Consider the following 9,808-nt stretch of genomic DNA (forward strand, 5'->3'; position numbering starts at 1 on the left):
AATGTCCGTGTTTTTGTGGATGCGCCCCTGTTGTGTTTGTTATCAATATACTAGAAAATCGCCCATTAAGGAATGATGGATGAAAATTGCTTCTACTTTGAACAAAGCAATTGCCTGTTTGGTGATATTTTGATGGTTGAAATTTTCACCTGAACTTCAGTGGATGAACCCTGAATTCCAGCAGATAGCATTCATTGTTGACTACTTTTTCGTTTCTTCATTCCCCTAAAATGACTGTCTTACCAGTAAAACAGTTAAACTACTGAATCCAGTTCAGCCTTGACAAAATAAAGCATTTCCCTTTATGTCAAACATTGCCAAAAATATTATCCAATTACCATGCCATGGCGCGAGCTTCATGGTTGGTGACATTGGCGTTACTCGATCAGTGAATTGGCTATTATATATGCGAGGGTATTATATATATAAGTGCTTTTTTAAACTAGAATTTATGAAATTCAGTTGCAAAGTGATTTTACTCGCTTGCTTGGTATTTATTATTTTTTCTACTTACTTAAAATATATTATTTTTAACTGTTTTACACGGTTGTTTTGGCTGTTACCACATTGGTTTAAACCATGGTTTAAACCAAGTGCTTAAAAAAACCGTGAGTTTTTTTCAAAAATGTTTTTTTTGAAAAACATTGTTTTCCCCCAAATGTTTTCATAAATTTTACTTATTATTGCAAAGAGTAAAATCTAATTGATCCAAAGTAACTAGCAAAGCTTTATAGATGAATTACAGATTTAATAAATTCAGAGACTTATGTTTTTGTGGGTAATGCAAGTTTGCTAAATAGTTTTTCTTTTTTTAAATCAATGCAACTTTCCTATTAGGTACATAAGGAAAACAAGGTAGACCAACTAAGCTGTTCTAAAATTACATCGAGAAAAAATCCAATTAGCTCTTTTTTTGTTCATTCAATTATCATTATTTTTTAGTCTCTTGCATTTCAAAATGGGCCAGAAAGCATATTTCAATCAAAACTTCATTCACTACCTAATTTGCTTGATTACTTAAGATTTATTGAGATAAATTATGCACCATTGAAGCGATGCATAGTGTATATAAAGTTTAACTCAAGAATATTTAAATTACAAGAGAAGTCGAGAACACTGAGAGTAGGCATAAAATTGTGCTTATACCTGCACACCTTTTGCATCCCCGATAAATGTTGCTGTCAGAAGAAGAAAATAAAATAAATGAAATTATGAAAACAGAAAATATCCATGTAACTCAGTACTCTTATGAAATAAATTTACTGCCAAATTTTCACCTTTCAGAAAACTTTTATTTATTCCAAATATTGTAAAAGAAATCGCATGTATAAATGGTGGAAGAATCAATAAACAATAATTTTTATAAGTCTTCATTACTAAAATATTATAAAATATAAACATTACTAAAAGATTATTTTCATACTGAGGCTCTCAATAATTTTTTTTTTCCTTTGATAAAAAAAATTGTATTCCTAAATACAAATACAAAAGTGACGACCAGCAAGGAGAAATAATGTCTACAACCCCGAAAACATAATGATTTTCTTAAAACCTACTTGTCCTGTTTCTATAATTGCTGTCACTGATACATTAGGTAAATAAATTGCATGATTTGTTACATTTTTAAAAATCTTTAAACAAAATATGCGTTGACCTTTTGAGTTTCAAAGTTCTGTAATGTACATCAGACTTGTTATTCATTTGTAGATACTGCAAAATACTTTCCACATTTAAGAATGCGTGATTTTACTTTTACTTTTTTTTATCGCATATTACTATGATTATGAGGAAATTAATGTACAGGAATTTATTATTGATTATTTGTTATTAATGTCTGAACTATCACAGTAAATTATTTCTTTGATTATTTATACCATGGCCCCTATACCTATTGTATTTTTAAAAATAGTTATAGATTTTCAAACAATATTCTCCAATAGAAATCTCTACATATGAGGAAATGAAATTATTTATTCTTAATTATTTAATTAATTACAAAGGAAATGAAGTACAAAAATGAATATTAAACATTCCTTAACAATAATTTAATAAAATCTTCATGATTTACCTAAAATAAAATTGTTTTTCTTACAAATAGTGTTTAAACCAAATAAACCCGGTTTAAACTTAAAAAAAAAACCTGTTTTAAACCAAAAAAAAAACTTTTTTTTTTGGTTTTTTTTTTCGAAAAAATCATTTTTTTTTACCAACCCTGGTATTTTATGAGATGTCCTGATGCATTTCATATTCATAATCACATATGCATTTCATATTATATGATGCCTGATACATTTCTTTATTATTATTATTATTTTGTTTAGTTGTTGGCAATTATTCTTGATTTTAATTGTAAACTAGTTCCGATTGTAGCTCTTTTTTGAGCAATCAATGAATTGCTTATTGTTTTCTCTTTACCGTTGAATGACTTCCGCAAATCTTTGATTTTTATTTTTCTAAGCTTATAATGCAGGCGTCCATGTACTTTGGAATCGAATTATTTATAAATGACCTTCTCGACTTAACACAATCCTTTTTACACGAAAACAGTATCCAGCATCCAGTGCATAACATTCAGCATTCATTTGAATTTTGACGTCTAGAATTCAAATTATGGTTGCGATAAAAGCCATTAATAGAAACAAGAAACCCCACTAGTAGGGTCCTATTGTAATTCGTGATTACAAAAAACATAATTTGAATTAGGGATCTCAAAATTCATTTTTAAAAGTTCTTTTTACTTTCTTCTATACTTTGATCTGTGATTAGAAAATTTGATTCATGATTTTTTTTGCAATTTAATTTATAAAACATTTTAAGGAGTCTGGACTCATTTTGACCATTCTGGAAAAAGTCTGTATTTGTATCAGTCTCATAGTTGGGAAAAAATATTTGAGGTAATACACTTTTTACTAAGTTGAATGTCATTGTTGACAAAGTTTTGTTAATTAAAAAATGGTCACTTTTGATTACTTACTATTATTGATGTTCCGGATATCCGTATCCGCGGGTATTTGAGGGAAAATAAAGATCCATATCCGCATTTGTATCCGTTACTTTTTTGACGGATCTTACACGGATCTTTTCTATTCTAAAAATTCTTAAATATTTGAATAAAAGACTTAAATTCTGTTTAAATTAGGTTTTATTCCCTGTTTGAACTATAATGTATCATTTCCGAAGTCAATTTGTACCCCCTCTACAACGCAGAAAGGAAGGGGTAATAAGTTTTAAAGGGGTGTATCTGTGTGTCTATTTCTGGCATCGTAGCTCCTAAACAGATGAACCGATTTCGATTTTTTTTTTGTTCAAAAAGTGACTTGATGGAAAGTGTTCTTAGCTTAGCCTCGTTTTTGTAGAACTTTAATTACCGGGGACATTAATTAATACAGACTTAATGTTTTTCTCAATTATGGTGGTAAAAACTTATTCGTATGTTACAAATATTGCCCCTAATTGAAAGAATTAGTTTTCTGCGTTTGATATTTGTTTGGAACTTCCAAGTTATGTACAGTAGGAGATATAATCTTGTTAAGTAAATTTTAAATGCAATTCTAAGCCTTTATACACGTGATTGGTAGTGATTTCATAGTTGGAAAATAAGGAGAAAAAGCTCAATGATTTAAAATTTCTATCTGCTGTCAGTTCATATTTGTTAACAATGTGTGTTCTGACCCGCGAAATTCATCTTAATATGAAGTCGGCCCTCTGGGACATTTTTTTTTAATTTTTAATTTAATATTAGTTTTTGTTATTGATTTGGGGTTTGTGTTATTCTTTATTTCGGTTTTTCCCGGCATTCTTCCAAAAACAAAAACAAAAAAAAAGAGACTAAATTCTCTATTTATACTGTTTGTAAAGGTGTTCTCGGCTTTTTTATTTCGTCGGTCGGAGTGAGTTGGTTGGAATGGGTCAGCGCTGCATTTATGCTGAAATAAAATGCGAAAAATTATTTCTAGCCTGTCCATTAGCAACTTTACACTCTTACTCCTGCATCCTAGATCTACCGAGCAGGCTAGAAATAATATTTCATTCTATTTAAGCATTAATGCAGAGCTGACCCATTCCTTCCAACTCTCCTTCAGTTTTAACGGAGATTTCTTTAAAGAGTAAATCAGTCTTGATTATATTTTCGCCGTAAATTACATTTTTTGAAGAAACAGTGCCAATACGGGAATACCTTCCGTAACAAATTTTACACTTGGATAGATGAATTGTGTAAAGAATTTTTGAGGTCCGTATCCGCGGATCTTGACACTAATGATCTGGATCCGTATCCGTATCCACGGATCTACCTTTTTAACGATCCGGCACATCACTACTTACTATGCCAGCTTTTATTTAAAAAGTAGGCTTTTTGATTCCAATGCAGTCTTGAAAGCAACTCCCTTCTGCTTAATCGTACCCAGGAGTGAAGGAACGAGTTGCATCATCATTTTGATTTTGAACGGTATCAACTGCTGTTTTATCTGACATAAGTGTAGGCCAAAACTTTTTCCACTGTTTTTGAACTAAAGATATGACTACTTCTGCCATGGCAATCCAGTAAATCACACCTTCAATCATTATTTTTTTAATAAATGTTTTGTTTGATGATTGTGTTCCCTCCTTCAATCACAGCTGGTTAGAGCGTTTTATGATAGTCAAATTTTATGCTTTGTAAAACTTCTGGGTCCGTAGGCTGCAAAAATGGGCTTACCTTCGGCGGCAGAAAAATTGCATTGATGTCATCTTTTACTAAGATAGTTTTAAGGACATGAGACGCAGTGTTGTCAGGGGTAAAGTTGCTTTATTATTAACTTAAGACAAAGACTTTCAGTCCACTATTGAACTGTATTAAATAGGCCACTTGACAAATATGAACTTTCCGGATTTCGAAGAAGGCTCAGCTCCAATTAGTTTGGTTTTCTAAGGTTCCACTATATTTGAAAAACATTGTGCATGCATTACATTCCAGCTGAGTAAGCCAGTTGAATAGGATGGCAACCCTGTAATATGAATTTTGAGGGACTATTGTCATTATTTTATTAGAGATTTTTAGAGAACTTATTCAAAGGGGAACTTTTTGAAGCTATTGTTCCAATTCTGATAGGGATTAAAGAGAATTTGAAAATTTTTTCTCAATCTGAAAGTAGTTTTTTGATCTACTTTCCTTGTCCACATATATATTTTCAGAGGAACTGCTGACGTAATTTGAAAACTGTAACCCTTATTCTAACAGGAATTTTTAGAAAAAGATGTAATTATCATTTCAAGGAATTTTAAAGAATGTCTTTCTTTTTCTAATGGAGAGTTTGGAGGACTAATGGTAGGGACTAATGCTGATATTGTACTTGGAATTGGGGGGAGGGGGCTGTTGCATAAATTCTAATGAAGATTCAAATTGGGTCTGAGGATTCAAAGGGTCTGTTCTGTTGACGCTGTTGTGTGACTGTCCCCTTTATCCTAACAATCCTTTTATCTATATTTCTCCTTATTCATTCGTCATGAGTTAACTCATGACGAATGTTTTTGTACGTATCTCATACCAACTGAAAAACAAACTATAGAAGGTGGAAACTTTGTAGTTGGGTCTGTGTAGTGTCTAGTGATGCATCTCCTTTTTGAGTTGCAACCCAGTGTTCCATTAGCCTTTCCCTTTTTTTGGAAAATCAACAGAATATTGATTTATATGCAAAATGAGGTAAATTGGCAAGCATTTTAGTTAGCAAGAAATGTAACACAACTCCTATAAAGCCAATGTTAAAATCCTAGATATTTGTGTTATGAATTCCTGTAAAAGATTTTTTAAAATGTTTTTCTGCTCTCTCTCTAAAGTACTTTACTCAGACATGTTCCATTAAGTTTCTATTTTTGCAATATCCAGATCTTGGACGGCAACTAAAATATAATATTTCTCTAAGCTGAAACACGCCACTGTCAATATTACCGTAATTTAATAGATGTAGGAAAGCATTAAAAAAATTATGCATTTAAGAGGAACTATTTCTAACTCATGTACATGAGTAGACACATAAAGGCATACTTGGAAGTAGTATGGTATCCACATCATATTTTTATTTATTTCTTGTTATGTTTTTTACACTACAGTAATATACTTGCTGGCAGGGCTCTAGAGTCGGAGGGTAAATGACTATCTTTCACTGCTACTTTAACTACCCACTCCAAGCAATTTTAGAACCTTTGATTTTGACTCGTATATTCCAAAATCAATCCCACCCTTGTGATTCCGACTCTTACTCAATAGCACTGGCAGAGTTACGGTCAAAATTACCGACTCTTGGGCCTTTGACTCCATACCAGGACTACTTTGCCCCAAAATCAGTCCGACTCCACAGCCCTAGTTACTAGTCGAAAAACTTTCCCTCTTTTTGTCTCTTAAGGAAGTTGTTTGCTTGCTAATGAACACTTTATGAACCCCGGAGGACACTCGGGTTTCATTTCATAACCCCAGGCCTTCTGCAAATTACAATTGCTCAAAAACTAGCCGCCAGTGCATTCTTTTCGAATCAATAGACGAGTTTGGTCACCCCATCGATCTTTTATTAGTTGTTTGAAGGTATTTCAGGCATTTGTGCTTCTCTAATACACGTTTAGTCTATTAAATTAGCTTAAAATATTTAAAAAATACGTTTGAAATAATTTACGATTTTAGCAAATTTTGAAAATATTGATCAGATACTAGAAAGTCGATATTGATATATGGGAAAGTAGACTCGTCTAGTTCTGGGTGGAACTTCTTGTCTTTTGAGAAAGTTGTTTGTATGCTAATGAAGGCTTTATTAACATTTGTCTGGGATGGTGTGAATTTAAAGCTTTGATAGTTGATTCTAAAGGTCTGAATCTGGAAATGATCCCATTTTTGCTGGATTCTGAACCACAGTTGTACTATTGCATTAAAATCAGAACCCCTCCCCCCTGCAGTTACATGAATAATATTTCTTAGGAGTGGGGGAGTCTTCCTTAATATTTCATGAAACTACAAAAGTAAGGCATCATTTCATTTTCTTTTTCACCCATATCCACATAAAGTAAACGATTTTATTTTGTTGCTGTTTTTCGAAAAATTGCATTTAAAAATTCGGATTTTTAAACTGTCATTATCAAGCGCAAATGCTTCACACGATCAGCTAGTCTTTTATATTAAATTAAGCTTAGAAAAGAAATGGTGGAAGGATGGTTATTTATTTATTGCTAATCAATTAGCAAACACTATGTGGGTGAAATTACAATAATTTGTGGTTTTTAAATGTTTTATAATTACTTTTCGGTATGATCTCATTGCAATCCCATTCTGAAGTTTTTACCATGCATGCACCACATTAATAGGCAAAAATTATATGTATTTCAGATATTTGAAAAATATACTTTTGAAAGTATTCAAGGTTAAAAAATATGCTTCATGACAAACTATTAATATGACGTAATCTTGCCAAGTGATTGTCATATAAAAGCCGATTCAAAAACTTTTGAAATATCACATAGTAAGACTCTGTAGCTCTAATAGGAGCTGAGAAAAAGGAATTCTTCATTTTTTGCCATTTTTAAGTAATTTAAAGTGTTTCACAAAAAAAAAAAAAAAAAAAAATGGTTGAAAATATGTAAAAGAAATTATTTATTTCAATCAATTCATGGGTTGATCCAAACCTGTAAACTTTATTAAAATGAGTCTGAAAAAGAGGATTTTTTATTTCATTGATTTGCCATGGAGTGACTCGATTGCGGGTTCAGCATCAACTTCAAATTCTTTTTTCTTATAATTAAGTTATTATTGAACATTTATCATATATTATTTTATCTAAACTGATGGTGTGAAGACTCATTGGCAAACTAATTTCTCAACCAAATTGCCATAAAACAATTCTGTATTTTTGAAATGCATTTTTTATTTATTATTTTGATCCATTTTTATGAACTTTTCACACACCGTTTTTGGCATTGTTAATTTTGTTCCATTTGTCAAAACTCCCTAGGCTCGTCCATACTTTGCTTTGCTTTGGAGAATTAGTTATTCAAAAATTATGAATGAATCGTCCCATGACACTAAAGCAATCCAAAATAAAGCAACAAACTCTTGAAATTGATGCCTCTTCTTTGTTGAAGAATTCTACTGCAATTTTTTACGTTCTGTATGAGATGCTTTTCCTTTCACGTTTGAATAAATTTTGAAGTGTTTTTTCACAAAACGTTTCAGAGCAGAAGATTACATTCTCTTTTCCATATACAGTCGGATCCCGACTTATGCGAGGGATGCGTTCCAAGACCCCTCGCGTAAGTCGGAATTTCGCGTTGTGGAACGACGTATGTTTAGAATTTTTTTATAAGCATACCCAATTATTTCAGACATGTGTTAACACCCCTCAACTTGTTTCAAACCATTTCTTAGCTATATATTACCGTATGTGTTATAAAGAACTGACTTTTTACAGTATTTTAGAAAAAACGTTACCATTTAACATGATTACTCTGTTATGAAGCACAAAATCAATGATCAATATGATACATGTACTTTAACAGTAGGGTACTTACAGAAAGAACATTACTGCATTAAAATAGCACTGAACAGTAGATATCGTAATTTTAATTATAATTTTAAAATTTTAATTGTAATTTTAAAATTTATGAAGTTTATGCAGTGTGGGAACACCACTATTTCTGGCCTGACTTCTATTTGCCTGATGTTTGTATTTTGCTCAGACACTACTCTGCGAGCTTCATTATTAAAACTAAGTTCTGAACTTTTGCGGATTTCCTTTCCTTGAACTTTAATAATACGTATCGAAGATTTACTCATACCTAATTGTCGTGTTACCTTCGAGGCACTTTATAATTATTTAAGCAACGAGAATCTTTACCTTTTCTTGCATTGTCAGAAACTTTCTGTTTTTCTTTCCGCTTCTTCTAACTTGAGATGAAATTCCTTGTTTGGGAGCCATTCTGTTTTATCAACGTACATAAGAAGGAAAAAAACCCGTTCAGAATCGGAGCGGTACTAAAGCAAAGCGTTGTTTAGACTAATACAATATGTGAACTTCCGCTGTCAGGGATGCTAAAGGGATGAAAGTATATTCACGAAACCAGTATTTAGTGTCAACAAAGCCCATTCTAATGCTCCGCTGCTCCTTTCCAAAAACATTCATGTTGCAAGGGAGTAATTTGCGTCAGCAATAAAAAATTCATTATTCATGAAAAACTCGCGTTATAGCCATTTCGCGCAAATCGTATCGCGTTGTAGCGGGATCCGACTGTATATAAAAACCTTGAACGCTTCAGGTGTGAGAGAAGTAAGTAAAACCATTCTCCTTGATGCAGGTCAAGTACAAGACGACAAATCTGACCAAACATGGCGATTGGTGAGTATTTCCCTTTGCGAACTTTGCTGTCCTCCAGCCTAGTTCTTGAGCAGCAATGCAAAAATTTCAATTGTTATATGAGTTTGAAAGTTCTGAATACAACTTTGGTTTATTTTACAGAAAGTCTGGGCTGCATTAGCCAGTGGCAGATCCAGATTATGGATTTGGGAGGGGAACTTTTTTTAGCAATTATGTTTAGGGGGGGGGGGTATATGAAACTGCTCATTAAAAAAATAACCATAAAAATTGAGTTTTACAAAATATTTCTCTGCTTCTTACCAGAAAATGTTATGCATTACAAATTCAGCAAGTACAATTCTCAGATAATAATTTAAAAAACCCTTTGCTCATTGTTATGTTAGTGCTAAAGGAAAATAATATGCCATGTGATAGGGAGGTTTGGGAAAATTGTAGTCCTAAGAACGCAGCTTTAGACTGTCTGATGATGGTACGGGAGG

At 32.2% G+C, this 9,808-nt stretch overlaps 1 protein-coding gene across 1 annotated transcript in view; it reads left to right on the top strand.

Moving 5' to 3' along the window:
- The window catches only part of LOC129235125 (CLIP-associating protein 1-like), a 33,291-nt gene extending 23,899 nt beyond the window's left edge, over nucleotides 1-9,392 (top strand). Inside the window, exon 10 of the mRNA XM_054868816.1 lies at nucleotides 9,310-9,392. Within this exon, the coding sequence (XP_054724791.1) occupies nucleotides 9,310-9,392 (83 nt within the window). The remainder of the gene's footprint in view (nucleotides 1-9,309) is intronic.
- Nucleotides 9,393-9,808: the final 416 nt, after the last annotated feature.

Source organism: Uloborus diversus, chromosome 2 (assembly GCF_026930045.1).
Source record: "Uloborus diversus isolate 005 chromosome 2, Udiv.v.3.1, whole genome shotgun sequence".
In the NCBI taxonomy this organism is placed as follows: Eukaryota; Metazoa; Arthropoda; class Arachnida; order Araneae; family Uloboridae; genus Uloborus; species Uloborus diversus.